General features: G+C 37.0%; 2 protein-coding genes across 2 annotated transcripts in view; both read left to right on the plus strand.

The window, feature by feature from the left end:
* LOC107611309 overlaps positions 1-6,474 on the plus strand; it is a 13,710-nt gene extending 7,236 nt beyond the window's left edge. Inside the window, exons 3-6 of the mRNA XM_021108301.1 lie at positions 1,870-2,308; positions 2,417-3,342; positions 3,453-4,670; positions 4,820-6,474. Of these exons, the coding sequence (XP_020963960.1) occupies positions 1,870-2,308; positions 2,417-3,342; positions 3,453-4,670; positions 4,820-6,474 (4,238 nt within the window). The remainder of the gene's footprint in view (positions 1-1,869; positions 2,309-2,416; positions 3,343-3,452; positions 4,671-4,819) is intronic.
* LOC107611308 lies at positions 11,751-12,665 on the plus strand. The gene has a single exon (XM_016313252.1). It carries the CDS (start codon positions 11,751-11,753, stop codon positions 12,663-12,665), a length of 915 nt encoding a protein of 304 aa, XP_016168738.1.

Raw genomic sequence — 16,255 nt, forward strand, 5'->3', positions numbered from 1 at the left:
TTATATTAAATTTATCAATTAAGAAAACATAATTAATTATTTCAATGTAAAATAAAATTAAAAAAAAAATTCCATTAAAATTTAGTGTGCACAAAATATAATGACACTTGACGAGGTTAAATAGCTACTTTGAAATAAAAAGTTATTGTCGGGATATCCTATTTTTTGTTTTAACAGTGAGAATCAATCCTTACCCAAAGACAGTAACACTAGCTAGAAAGAAACCATAAAATTACTAAAAAAATTATGAAATTTAAAACTGTGTTATTCCTTTACCAGTACGTAAAACGTAAGTATAATAAATATATAGTGATAATTAAGGTAAACGAGGATGAATTTAAAGTAGATTATACCTTTACAACTATAATTTTTAAAATGAAATAGTATGCCAATTTAGTCAAATTACATATATATTGCTATCTTAAAATATGAAATTTAAAATGTAACGGCAATGTTGTGCCGAATGTTACAAAACATGATGAGTTATTTCAATCCAAAATAAATTTCATAATTGAATTATATAAATTTACATGCCTTTACTTATATAATTTTTTAAACAACGCAATTTGCCAAATTAATTAAATAAGACACATGTTGCTATCTTAAAATACAAAGTTTAAAGTCTGAATTGGATGTCGTACAGAATCTTACAAAAGATCAGGAGTTATTTCAATGTAAAATAAATTTTAGAATTAAATTTTATAAATTTACAAAAAATGTTAGCGGCGGCCGAAGTTAAATAGCTGCTTTGAAATAAAAAAAAAAATTGTACCCGAGACATTCAATTTTACACTTCGAAAGCTAGAATCAATTGTGGGACAAAAAATAATAACACTAGCTGTAGGAAGGCATAAAAAAAATTATAAGCTCAAACTGTGTTTTCTCTTCGCCTGCAAGTTTCATGTAAGCGTAAAAAATTATAACGATAATCAAAGGTAAAATAGCATAACTTTAAAGTATACTTTACCTTCAGAAAAATAAACTTTAAAACAAAATAATATGCCGATTTAGTTAAATAAGATATAAGTTGCTATTTACGTTAATACGAGATTTAAGGTGTGACAGCGACGTCCTGCAAAATATTACAAAAGATGATAAATTTTTTCAATGTAAATTAGATTTTAGAGTTGAAATATTAAAGTTATATACGTAGACTAATACAATTTTTAGAAGAAAGTAGTAAGTCAATTTAGTTAAATCAAAGTTATGCTGCTATTTTAAAATATGAAATTTAAAGTTTAATGTCGACGTCGTGCAAAAATTTTGTATGGATGAAGAATTATTTCAATGAAAAACAAAATTTTAAATTAATTATATTAATTTTCTAAAAAAATTCTAAACTACTCTAGCATGGCCAAAAAATATTGGAGAAGGCCAGGATTAAATACCTACTTTGAAAAAAAAAAAACTCTTCTCGAGACATTCTATTTTTTCCTTTAAAAGTTAAAATCAACCGTGAGCCAAAGACAGGTGTGTACGCACTTTTTAGTTAATCACTCAAATAAAATTCGATTTGTTTTAATGCTAATGTTTATTTTTCTTTTTACAGTATTAAATTTATGTAATGTTTGGTACAATAATATCTATTAAACTTAACTATTTACGTTAATATTTTCCTTTACACATATTCATTCACATGTTTCTAAAAATAAAAAGTTTATTTTTTTTCCACTAAGTCAATTATTCTATTATTGTATTCCGTTAAGCTTAATTGTGTCATTAATCTATTTGAATTAAGCTTAATTAAATTCAATTTACCACACTTGATTGAATACACAATCAACAAAATCTAAATCAAAGTGAAGGTGCACTCTGATCTGCAAATCGAAATATCAATTCATGTATCACTTTATTCGCTTTTTTTTGTAGCTTACTGGGATATCGGTGATCCTCAATTTCCATGCCAACACTGTGGAGCTATATTCTGGTATGATGAGCGCATAGAAAAGCATTATAATGCCAAATCTCCTAAATTCGCACTATGTTGCCGGCGAGGTCAGGTTCAACTTCCTATGATGCAAGCACCGCCTGAATCTTTGAGGAAACTTTACTTTGACACCAATGAAAAATCCGATCACTTTCGATTGAATATTAGGAGCTACAACAGTATGTTTGCTTTTACATCATTAGGTGGTAAGGTACAGAGGTCGATTAATCAAAGTCGTGGGCCCCCAACCTTCATCTTGCATGGACAAAACTATCATTTAATGGGAAGTTTGCTTCCATCAAATGGAGGAATAGCGAAATTTGCACAACTATATATATATGATACTCAAAACGAGATACAAAATCGAATCGCTGCTGTGAGGTAATTTACATATGATTTCTTTTAATGCTCAGCCAAAAGCAAGTTGAATTTTAGTTCAAACTCAGGTCACGTATTTATATTTATATGATTTTAACTAATTTTTTCCAGCTCAAGGGATAAATTGAACAACCTCCATGCGGATATTGTCTCGACCATCAAAATTATGCTTGATCATCATAATGTGCTTGCAAAATCATTTCGGCTTGCTCGGGATGCACTTGCTGCTGAAGCTACTGAATCAATTCGGCTACGTCTTATAGGGAAGAGAGGAAAGGATGGACGCAGATATAATTTGCCTTCAGTTTCTGAAGTTGTTGCCTTAGTTGTTGGTGATTTTGATGGATCTACAACAGAGCGAGATATTATTGTTGAAAATAAATCAGGGTCACTTCAAAGAATAACTGAGCTACACCCCTCCTATCTAGGCTTACAGTATCTACTGTTATTCCCTTATGGTGAAGATGGGTGGAGAGAAGATATTCCATTGAACAAAATTAAAAAAGGAGAAACAGATAAAGACAAATATGTCACAATGCGAGACTTTTTCGCATTTCGAATCCAAGATCGGCCTTCACACAATGGTGTCCTCTTATATTCCCATCGATTATTCCAACAATTCTTAGTTGATGCATTCTCAATGGTTGAAAGCGCCAGATTGAAATATGTTTACACCCACCAAAGCGACTTTAGAGCTGAGTTATACAATGGCCTTCGAGATGCCGTTTTCAGTGGCGAGACAAATGCAGCCTCAAAAGGAAAGAGAATTATACTCCCGGCAACATTTACTGGTGGTGCAAGATACATGACACAAAATTATCAAGACGCAATGGCAATATGTAGATGCGTCGGTTATCCAGATTTGTTCATCACTTTTACTTGCAATCCGCAATGGGATGAAATACAACGATATTGTGCAAAGCACAAGCTCAAACCAGAAGACAGGCCAGACATCATTTGCAGACTCTTCAAAGTTAAAGTAGACAATATGATTAAGGATCTTAGATACAACAAATTATTTGGTTCTACCAAAGCAGGTACGTAATTTACATTTAAATTTTGCAATTTTTTTCCCATGACATTCAGAAATTGCTTCCTTATTCTAAATTAGACGTGTTAATACCATTCAAGCGTTGTTTTTTCCCAGTTATTTATACAATAGAGTTCCAAAAGAGAGGACTTCCACACGCACATATACTATTGTTCTTACATGAGCAAGATAAGTATCCAAACCCTACGGATATAGACAAAATTATCTGTGCTGAGATTCCTGATCATGATGTTGATAATGCATACTACGAAGCTGTCAAGAGTTTTATGCTGCATGGTCCATGTGGTCTTAGCAAGCCAACTTCCCCTTGCATGGAAGAAGGACGTTGTATGCGTCATTTCCCTAAGAAGTTCAACGAAGTTACTACAGTTGACGAAGATGGTTACCCAGTTTATAGGCGTCGAAATAATGGACGCACAGTGGAAGTGTCTGGAATTCATCTTGACAATAGATATGTTGTGCCACATAATAGATTGTTGTTACTAAAATATCGTGCTCACATTAATGTGGAATGGTGTAACCAATCAAGATCTATCAAGTATTTGTTCAAATATGTAAACAAAGGGAGTGATCGGGTCACAGCCTCTTTTTACAGAAACTCCACAAGTGACAATTCAAGTACAAAAGTTGATGAAGTGAAAATGTTTTATGATTGTCGATACATATCTCCTTATGAAGTTGCCTGGAGGATATTTTCCTATGACATTCACTATAGAAATCCATCTGTTGAGAGGCTGAGTTTTCATTTACCAGATCAACAACCTGTTGTATTTACAGATAATGAATCATTAGTTGAAGCTCTTGCAAAGGCCACTGTAAAAGAGTCCATGTTTCTAGCTTGGTTTGCAGCTAACGAAAAATATGCGGAAGCTAGACAACTAACATACACTGAGTTTCCAACAAAGTTTGTTTGGAAACCTTCACCTCGAGCTTGGGAACCTAGGAAAAGTCATCAAGTCATTGGAAGGATGATTTTCGTTCCACCATCATCTGGTGAGCTATATTACTTAAGGATGTTGTTAAATATTGTAAAGGGACCAACAAGCTATGTAGATATTCGAACATACAATGGTGTTATCTATTCATCATTTCGAGATGCATGCTATGCACGTGGGCTACTTGATGACGACAAAGAATATATTGATGCCATTAAGGAAGCAAGTCATTGGGGCTCAGGTCATTATTTGCGAAAATTGTTTGCGACTCTATTGTGGTCTAACTCAATGGTGCGACCTGAAGCTGTATGGGAAGAAACTGCCATCTTATTATGTGATGGGATTTTGCATAATCACAGAGCCATGTTTGGCCGATCTGGTAAGCAGACAACTCCAATGATAAACCTTTCTATTAAATTTTATATCTTTAAAGTGTTATGGCTTACATGTTTTCATAGTAATTTTTTCAAGTACCATATGTTTTTCATAATTATAGCAACTAATGTTTTTACTATGTCAACATTTCAGATTTGGTTTTCAGCGATGAAGAATTAAAGGACCTAACTTTGATTGAGATTGAACAAATATTGAACAGTAACGGCAAAAGCTTGCGGGATTATCCGACAATGCCATTTCCATCAGGGGATACTGACCATCTTAGAACACGAAACAAGATGATCTTTGATGAGTTAAATTATGATCGTGTTGAATTACAAAGGCAATACATTCAATGCCTGTCCAAATTAACTACAGAGCAAAGGAGAGTATATGATAAGATCATAAGCGCTGCAGAAAGTCAACATGGACGTATGTTTTTTTTGTATGGCCATGGAGGTACAGGAAAGACTTTCCTTTGGAAAACTTTAGCTTCAGCATTGAGATCAAAGGGACAGATAGTATTAACTGTTGCCTCTAGCGGTATTGCTTCTCTATTGTTACCTGGAGGTCGGACTGCACATTCTAGATTTGCCATACCATTAACCCCAGATGAATTCTCTACTTGCAATATCAAGCAGGGAAGCCCATTGGCAGAGTTAATTGTAAGAGCAAAGCTAATAATCTGGGATGAAGCTCCTATGATGAGCAAATTTTATTTCGAAGCACTTGATAAGACAATGAAAGATTTGATGAGGTTCAAACATGATGAAAGCCCAGAAATGCCATTCGGAGGGAAAACAATAGTCTTTGGTGGAGATTTTAGGCAAATCTTGCCAGTGATTCCAAAGGGAACAAGACAAGACATCGTCAATGCGTCTTTGAATTCATCATATCTATGGCAGCATTGTGAAATATTAAAGCTAACCATCAACATGCGGCTGCAATCCATGGCTGCAGATAGTGGCAAACAAGATTTGCAGCAATTTGCCGAATGGATTCTTCAGGTCGGCAATGGAATATTAGAAGGAATGAGTGACGAGTCCAATTTGATTAGCATACCTCCTGAATTCCTTATCACCTATTATAATGATCCAATTGAAGCAATTGTTGAAGCAATCTATTCTGATTACATTGCTGACATGGATAACGAAGGCCACTTGAAAGGTCGAGCTATTTTGGCTCCTACAATTAATGCGGTAGATGAGGTGAATGATTACATGACCGAACTGAACAACAATGCATGCAAGACTTATGTTAGTTCCAATAAATGTTTGTTCGAAGGGGGTAGCAATGAAATTGAAGGCATGCACACACCGGAGTTTTTAGCAACAATTAAATGTTCCGGGGTTCCAAATCATGAATTGAAGCTAAAGGTTGGTTGCCCTGTCATGCTTATTAGAAATATTGATCGCTCTTCAGGGCTTTGCAATGGTACTAGATTGATAATTACAAGACTTGGAGATAAAGTTATCGAGGCAAGATTATTAAATTCTGACAACTGTGTCGATAAGGTCTTTATTCCTAGAATGACACTAACACCATCAAATGCTAGGCTACCATTTAGATTTCAAAGGAGACAATTCCCTCTCATGCTATCTTATGCAATGACCATAAACAAAAGTCAAGGACAATCATTAGACCACATCGGATTGCTACTGAAAAAACCTGTTTTCACACATGGCCAACTATATGTTGCCATTTCAAGGGTCACTAACAAGAAAGGATTGAAAATTCTAATTGCTCATGATGAAAACACTGGCAAAACAGAGAATATTGTTTACCCAGAAGTCTTTAGAAATGTATGACAAACCTTTTAACATTACTTATTTCTTCATTATCATCTCATGTATATACATGTATTTTCGTTTATAAAAAACTTATTTTTTCTCAGTTTACATTCGACCAACTTTAATAATGCATACATGATTTTTATATCTCAAAATTATTCAATAATTAAATATTATTTTCTAAAAAGATTTATTTTTTGGGTGTCAAATTTCATAGATTTCACTTCAAAAGAATAAACTGGGTCACAAATTTATTTTTGCTGATGTGGCATTATATAATTAAATACACGTGTAAAATCACTTTATATTGATACTGCATCAAAATTAAATTCTTAATTAATACAGACAATATATTCTACTTATATCCAATTTATATACTTTATCTTCTTTATATTCCAATAAAATTACAAATATCTTATTAAGCTAACTTATCAATTTTTAAATGTAACAATATTTTTACAAAACTAAGTTTAAGCAATTTTCATTTTTCTCTTCAAAGATCATTATTTTTCAAACTAAGTTTTACTTTTACATGATCATTCTATTTATTTCTCTTCCCGCGCATAGCGCGGGTATCTTGCTAGTTATAATATATAGATATAAAGATAAAAATATTCTCGATAGTTCAAGGCCAGCTTGACACGTGAAACAATGCTTACTGTCAAGGGAGCAACTTGGGAGAGATTGTTGCAATATTATCGAAGCTGGGTTGAGATGGAGTCGCAGTTGAGTGGACGTGACAACTGCAAATCTATGTTGAGTTTGGAGTTGTGAATGGGTTAAAACATCGCGATACTCACATGTTGATAAATGTGAAAGATGGTAGTTTAGTATGGAATTATGGATTGAAGAGGAAATTTGTCAAAAATGACAAGACTCTTTAGTAAAGAGCAAAAAATTAAAAATAAAAAATCAAGGAAAAAGAGTAATATATATATATATATACACTATTTTTTAATTAGAGGGGTTTCGAATAGATAGAGAGATGAGAGAGAGAGAGAGTGTGTGTGGAAAACACAGGGATGGGTAGAACGGTAGGTCAGACTAAGGATCCTAGGGTTTGGAACCAAGATGAGTATCGACGATTGGAGAACGAGTCCTTCTCAATCTTCGTGGATAATCTGCCGGTAGACATTTCGAAGAAGGAACTGTTTCAACTTTTTTATTGGATAGGACGCATCAACGATATTTACTTATCAAGGAAACATAAGAACGGAGGGTTATACATTTTCGCGTTCATACGATACACCACGAAAAGAAGGGCTTTGAAGGCTATAGTTGAGATGAATCATATGAGATTGAGAGGAAAGATTATCTTTGTGGGGAAAGCTAAATACAGAAGAATGTCCGAGGAGAAAGACAAGAACAAAACTCCTTTGGATCGTCAATTGCCAGAAGTTAGAGGAGAGAATAAGGAAATCGCAGCTACTTCCAACAAGGACTTGGTGAAGGATAAGGCAGCTCAAGATCCACATGGCAATGAGTGGACAAAGAAGGTGGAAGTTCCCCTGGTGAAAGAAAACTTGGACTGGCTGCAGAAAAACTTGGTTGGGGGAACGACGAAGGCTATTAACTTCAGAGTGTTGAAGGAATCGGTTATGAAGAATTTTCCTCATGTCGTTCAGGTGCACGAAATGGGTGTTTATAAAGCACTGTTGACCTTTGACAACATCTTGAATGCAGAAGAAGCGTACACTTTCAAAATGAATAGCCTTCTGCAGTTGTTCCATAGTGTTTGGAGGTGGGATGAATCGAAGAAAAGCGAAATTCGGAGGGTATGGCTGGAGTACTTTGGGGTTCCATTACATGCATGGTCTGTGGATACGTTTAAGATAATAGGAAGTCAATGTGGGGAGGTGGTTGGTTGTGATAACGTGACTGAATCGTGCACTTCCTTTAGTGCTGGCCGAGTACAAATTGATACCTGCATGATGGATTTGATAAAAGAATGGATCCATATTACAATAGGAACTAGTGGCTTTGATATATTGGTAAAAGAGGTAGGATATGAAACATTTGGAGAGAATGATAAGATGGATTTGACGAGGAATGGCAAGGGTAGCTGTGACCACCAGAGAAACATAACTACGAAGTGCTGTGAGGATGTAGCTATAACGGTGCCAACACCAACAATTTTGACAGCCAGTTCAGATCAGGGAGCGGAAGTGGTTGTCGAGTTGTTGCGTGAGGAGGTTGAAGATGAGGTTAGATTGGTAAATTCAGAACCAATTTTGAATGAGTGGAGTTATAAAAATTTAAGACACAATCAATTGAATCTGGTAACTTATCAATCTAATAAAGGTGATATTGAAGGCATGACAGATTTTGTGGGTTATGAGGTGAGTAATGAAGTGGATTCTGAGTTGACTATTCCTTGGGAGTACGGTTGTAAAACTAATGGGCCTGGCAAGGGAGTTTTGTTGTCAGACGTTGTTGAAACTAAAACTGGGCCCTTCAACAATCTTAGATGCTGTTGTGTGGTTTTGGGCCATGAAAGGTTAAGGCCCGAATCTACATTACGCGATGAAGAAGGGCTCCGCGTTCATGGGCCTGGGTTGGAGCGCCTGGTTCGGACTTGTACCGGGTCGGTTGCGGAGACAGCAGGCTGGGGAAGTGTACGCCAGCAGGGTTCCCCTCTTCCAATCGCGGAAGCCTCTGCGCCAGGTGATGTCGGTGAGTTGGGGGCTACGGCTCCTGTGGATGAAGCAGCACGAACACGCCCTGATGAAGACCGAGCAACGGTGGCTGTTCCATGAGCTGTTAATCGAGATGAACGCAGGTTGGGGGACGGTCGCTAGGAGCTCGGGGCTGGAGTAAACCGTAGGGAACGAAGTCGCTTTGGCCAAGATCCTGCGGCGGAGGCGGCTGCGGTTGTGGCACAGAAAGAAGCCGTGCCTTGTTCACCTGTTGATGAGCTGGGTTCGGCAGGGGATAGAGGGAATAATGAGAGGCAAAGAAGGACATGCACAGTGGGGATGGGAGGAGTCCGACTAGCAGTTCATGGTAGAGGGACTGCTGACCTACAAAGCGCTGCGGGCGCGGCAGCTAACGGTGAACAGGGACGTCATAGGGTTGATGGAAACCACGGTGACTATGACCAAGAGCTTGAGAAGCCTGGCCCGGGTACAAAAGCAGGGGAGGGTAGACATCCACCTATGCCTAATGACGAAGACGACCACAGTGAAAACGAGGTTAACTTGGAGGATGTAGTGCATGCCAAGGATGATGAAGCCAGTGACAGTGAGGGTATAACTATGGAGGAGCAGATTTTAGAAAACAAAAGAACTTGGGAAGTAGCAACGGAGTCAGGCGCAGTGCTGTATAATGAAGACGGTGATATTATGGCGATCCTCCAACAACAGAATGAAGAAATTATCATGAAAAAATGGTTGGCGAAACAAAGGGCAAAAGCAAGGCGGAGCAGACCCAAAACTCATAAAAAGGTGTGCAATAGTTTATTGAAATGATTTTTAGCTCTTGGAATATCAGGGGGTTGAGGGGGGATGAGAAGCTTAGAATGATAAAGGACCTAAGAAGAAAGTTTAAGTTAAACATTTTAGGCCTGGTGGAGACTAAGAGACAGGTAGTGACTAAATTTGATATACCAAAAATTTGGGAAAATAGTTGTGCGGGGTGGGACTTTGTTGAATCTAATGGTGCTTCTGGTGGGTTGCTGTTAATGTGGGAAGAGGATTTTTTTAAAATAAGAAATAGTCACAAAGGGGAGAGATGGTTGTGTGTTGAAGGGGAGTTAGTGAAATATAATTTTCATTGTGCTTTTATTTTGGTATATGGTGCGCATGCTAGAGATGAGAAGCTTGTTGTTTGGGAAGAGTTGAGTTACATAGCAGGGTTATGCCAGGTTCCCTATTGCTTCATGGGGGACTTTAATGAGATTGTGCAGGTGGAAGAAAGACGGGGCTCTGATAGCTTATCCTTGTCCGCTGAAGACTTCAAGAACTGGATACAGGATATGGGGGTGGTGGACTTGCCTATTACTGACCACAATTTTACATGGTTCAGAGGGCGATCTTGCAGCCGTATTGATAGGGTCCTGGTTAGCCTGGAATGGCTGGAAAAGTTCCCAGAGACTCGGTTACGTGGTGGTCCTAAGGGCTTGTCAGACCATTGTCCAATTATAACGGAAGTTAGGAGGCAGAGAGATGGGCCGAGGCCATTCAGAAGCCTTGATTCATGGTTTACACATGATGATTTTCTGAGAATGGTTAAGGAGGAATGGAGAGCTCTAGGTGAGGCACAATTTACAGATAAATTGAAAGCTATGACAGGTCCTCTGGGAAGATGGCATAAAGATAAATTTGGCAATATGGACAGAAAAATCATGAAGTTTGAGGAAGAGATCAAGAAGATTGATGACTCGGTGGGTGACGGTGTGTATGATGGAACAGTGGAGGCAAGAAGAAAGGCTCTGGTGACTTGCTGTGAGAAATGGTATGTCAGAAAGGAGCTACATTGGAAGCAGATTTCGCATTCTAGACATGTGAAGGACATTGATAAGAACACGAGGTACTTCCACAACTTAGCCTCTGCGAGAAGAAGAAACAACAGGATTGATGTGCTACTCATTAATGGTAGGTTGATAAGGAACCAAGCGAGGATTAAGATTGAGATTCGAGACTTCTACAAAAAGTTGTATCATCAGGAAGAGTCTCCCTTGGTGGGGTTTAGGGACGGCTTGGTGGAAATGATTGGTGAGGATGATGCGTTGGCATTGGAGGTACAACCGACTCCAGAGGAGGTTAAAGAAGCAGTGTGGGACTGCGAACTTTCCAAAGCTCCTGGAAGTGATGGGTACAACATAAACTTTATAAAGAGGTGCTGGACTGAAATTGGCACTGAATTTACGGCGACGGTGTTGGATTTCTTCCTGTCTTCTAAGCTACCGGCGGATGCGAATCTCACTTGGGTGGCGTTGGCCCCTAAGTTTACGGGGGCAAAGGAAATCAAAGATCTGAGACCGATCAGTATGGTAGGCTGTGTCTATAAAGTTATTTCGAAAATGCTGGTTAGGAGGATGCGAGCAGTCATGCCACGACTAGTAGGTGAGACACAGAGTGCCTTTGTCAAGGGACGGAAGATTCATGATGGAGCGCTTATCGCATGTGAAACTGTTCAATGGATTAAAATGAGGAAGAAGGAAGCAGTGATAATGAAACTGGATTTCCAGAAAGCATATGATAGAGTCAAGTGGAGCTTTGGACCTAGTGTTGCAGAAGATGGGCTTTGGACGGAGATGGAGGAGTTGGGTTATGGAGTGTGTAAGTACTAGTTCAATGTCAGTGCTGATAAACGGATCGCCATCTAAGCCTTTTAAGATGGAAAGGGGATTGCGACAGGGTGATCCTCTATCTCGATTTCTGTTTGTGCTTGTCATTGACGTGCTACATAGGATGCTTGGGGTAGCAGTGAGAAATAGGTGTATCTCGCCACTACTAGTGGGTAGAGATCAGGTCGAGCTGTCACATCTTCAGTTTGCGGACGATACCATCCTGTTCTGTCCCCCTGAGGAAGAGACCATTAAGAATTACAGGAGGATCCTACGTTGTTTTGAGCTCATGTCGGGGTTGAGTATTAATTTTGATAAGTCTAGCCTGATTCCTATTAACTGTGATGATCAGTGGGTGCAGTGTATGTCTAGAATGCTGGGTTGTAAGATTGCCTCGTTGCTGGTGAAATACTTAGGGATCCCGCTAGGAGCAAACCCGAGGTTGGTGAGGACTTGGAAGCCCATTATAGAAAAAGTGGAGGAGAAGCTGAGCATCTGGAAAGCCAAAATCCTCAATAGAGCTGGTAAACTGGTGCTTATTAAATCTGTTTTGAACAGCCTCCCTGTCTATTACTTGAGCTTGTATAAAATGTCAAAGGTTGTTGCAGAGAAATTGATTTCCCTACAGAGAAGGTTTCTTTGGAGTAAGGAGGATGGAAGGCATGGTATGGTAATGGTCAGGTGGGAGGTGGTGCAAGCTCCCAAAAAACTTGGCGGTTTAGGGGTTGGGGATGCTATGGTGCGTAACTCAGCCCTTCTCTTGAAGTGGTGGTGGCGGTTTTCAAAGGAGGATTGCCCCTTATGGAAGAAGGTGGTGTGTTCTTGTAACAATCTGAGTCCCAATGTGATGCTATCATCCCAGGTGTTACCTACTCGGGAGGGGGGACTATCTGCTAAATACAATTCAAGGATCAACAAGTAAGACAGAAGATGATTAATGGGTTGGCTATGGAGATTGGTGATGGGAGAGGAACTCGGTTCTGGGAGGATGTATGGTTGCGTGGTGGATCCCTGAAAGACTTATTTCCGAGGCTTTTCTCAGTTTCAAACCAAACAGGATCCGTTATAGGGGATTGTGGGTTCTGGGATGGGTTAGAGTGGAGATGGAACTTCCAGTGGAGACGAGAGCTTTTCCAATGGAAATTGGAACTAGTGAACCAGTTGCATGAAACGTTAAGACTGGTTAAACTTGCATATGACAGAGAGGATAGAGTTGTGTGGAAATTTGATAAACAATGTGTTTTCTACTAACTCCTTTGTGCAGGAATTGCAGGTGGAAATGCTCCCTGAAGATATAGCAAGTTACAGTTTTACTAAGACAGTTTGGAAAGGTCTAGTCCCGCCACGAGTTGAATTGTTTGTTTGGTTTGTTTTGATTGGAAGGGTCAATACAAAGGAGAGACTGAGTCGATTGGGAGTAGTTACTCAGGAAGATGTGACATGTGTGTTTTGTAATCAAGGTGTTGAATATGGTCACCATTTGTTTCTTGGGTGTGAATTTTCTTGGCAGGTTTGGTGTGTTTGGCTGTCCTTTCCTAGAAGACAATGGTCATGCCCAGAGACGCTAAAGGAACATTTTCAAAGTTGGACTGAGCTACCAACTAGTAAACAGGAGCGCAAGAGGTGGATGGTATGTTTCTGTGCGATTATATGGAATATTTGGCTAGAAAGGAATAGAAGGATCTTTCAGAATAAAGGAAGAGGGGTTGAAGAGGTTATACAACAGTCCTTCATGAACTATAAGGAGTGGCTAGGCGTGGATCCCTTCTGTTGTTGATGGCACTGCCGAAGGTGACAGGAGGTATCTATTAGTGTTACATGAGTTTGCTTTAGTCTGTTGACCGTAGTTGGTCTGTTGTCTTGTGCTCCACTTGTTGTGTTGAGCTTTTACTTTAAAAAAAAAACACTATTTTTTAATTTTGTAGGTCGATAATGACTGATCCACGATTGAAACTCTATTTATTAAGAGTTTATTGCATGCTAGTCAATAAATTACTATACATATAATGTGAGAATCGAACCTCATAATTACTCAACTAATATAAATTGATTAACATCAATATTAATTATTTTTAATATTTTTAACATTAAAAATCATTAATCTTTGATTTTAATTATAATTTTATAAAATATTTATAGTAATAATCATTATATATAATTTTTTTAATTTTTCAATAAAGCCTTTATATATTTTTATGTATTATTCCATGTAGGCACATAAACATACACTAGTTTATTTCTTAAAAAAAAAGAATAAAAGATCAAATGAAAAAAGAAAATAAGAAATTATAAAAAAAATATTATCTAATTAATTTTCATACTCGTACTTATTGTCATCTAAAAAAAATTCTAGACTCCCTCACTTACTGTGTTACGGATAAACTATATATTAAAATGAATCGAGATTACTAATTTACTAAGATAAAAAAAAATAGCAAATAATCCTTCTTTGAAGGAAGAGACGTCCTTAATCTGATATTCTGATGCACAACAACTCTAAAACTATATACTAATTAAAATAAAAACATTTGTTCTTTAATTCGTTGAGTTAATACTCAAAATCGTCCCTGAAAGATACTCCGATCTCCATTTTGGTCTTCGAAAGATAAAATTAATCAAAATCGTCCCTAAAAGATACACGACTTGGTCACGTTAGTCCTTCCGTCAGTTGGGTGATGACGTGGCGGATGATAAATTATATAATCTATCTCAAACATATGAAACACACAAAATATTAAATATTTTTAACTATATGGAAGTACTAAAGAAAATATTAATCTGGTCATAATATATATTCGTTACCAGCGTTAATATCTTAGTTGTCAAATTAGTTTGATTTGAGTCAAATAGATCTATTAAGAGATCCAAATCTTTTTTTTTTAAATATTTACAAGAAACAAATATAAAATAGCACAAACGAAATTATTAAACTAATTATGTGATTATCAAATCTAAATTTATAAATGATGTTATTCAAGGGTCGAAGGAGTGTCATTTTACTTTTTCTAAATAATGAATTTGAAAAGAAATTCAATTTTTCTTATAACTTTCTAAATTTAATTAGTTTCAATTTATAATTCTGAAAGATTATATAATTTTTGTGTTTTATATGTTTGAGATAGATTATATAATTTTTTTTTTAATACATAAATTTTGATTTTAAGCATATAACTTTGTTTAGGTTAAGAAATACATACATTTCAATTTTGAGAATATATATTCTAGCAAAATATGATAATGTAAGAAAAAGGTTTTAGAATAGAAAAGAATAAGAGAGATTTTGAGAAGATTTAAAGGAGAAAGATAATTTTATTGACAAAATTTTTAAGAAAAAAAGATACCATTACTAATTTTTTGTTTGTCAATTACATTTCTATTAAAATTAGTAGTATCAAAAAATATTTCAAATTTAATATTATCAAGAAAAAATTAAAAAAAATTATATAAGGACTAATTTGATTATTTTTTAAAATTTTAGGGATGAAAATGACTTACGTCTGAACTTTCAAGGACTATTTTGATTAAAAATAACTTTTTTACATGTCAAGTGACACGTGGCATGCCACGTGTCACTGAACTGACACGTCAACCAATCATATCGTGACACGTGGCATCACCCGCCACGTCATCACCCAACTGACGGAAGGATTAACGTGACCAAGTCGTGTATCTTTCGGGGACGATTTTGATTAACTTTATCTTTCGAGGACCAAAATGGAGATCGGGGTATCTTTCAGGGACGATTTTGAGTATTAACTCTTAATTCGTTACATGCACAACGTCGTAACACGGAAACTATATACTAATTAGATGGAGTTTGCTTTTCTACGAACCATTTGGCAATCAACTAGAGTTTGCCTTTTTTCAGGATCATTACGGCTGCAGCAAAGTCTCATTTGGACACTGAGGTCAAGTTTGGAAAAAGCATGACCAGTGCAAAAGATGAGTAAAAATGATCAAAGGTATTCCACATTGGATACTCGATGCCTTCAAGATAAAGAAATTGACCAATGTTTTCTTCCCCTTCTTGAAGCAGATTTACTCCATATGCTGACTTTGATGCAGTTGGAGCGTGTATAGCTAAATCTTTCAAGAATGTTAATAGCAGTATCACTCTGGGGCGATAAATTTGAACTCTCTAAATCATATATGAACCCATCCAGCGAAAATTTTCTTTCCTCTAAGCTAGCTGAACTGTGCACCGGACTTAAACCATCTGTGAAACAGAGAATGTCACAAATTGATGATCGAGATGGTCACAAGTCATAACACATAATCATACAGTCTGAAAAGTTTTAAGCAAATAAACATGGCTTAATTAGTTAATATATAAGACCCAAGTTTTAAAGAAATATCTGTACAAATTGTGAACCCAGAATTCAGATAGTAAAGCTCATTCAGAAGGGTTGTAGGTAGGGGTGGCAACAGAGCGGGTAAGGGCGGGTTTTTGCTCTATCCGACCCCGTCCCGCCGTACAACAACCCGCATGGAACCCATCCCTCTTCTATCCGC

The sequence above is a fragment of the Arachis ipaensis genome, chromosome B08 (genome assembly GCF_000816755.2).
Source record: "Arachis ipaensis cultivar K30076 chromosome B08, Araip1.1, whole genome shotgun sequence".
Taxonomy (NCBI): Eukaryota; Viridiplantae; Streptophyta; class Magnoliopsida; order Fabales; family Fabaceae; genus Arachis; species Arachis ipaensis.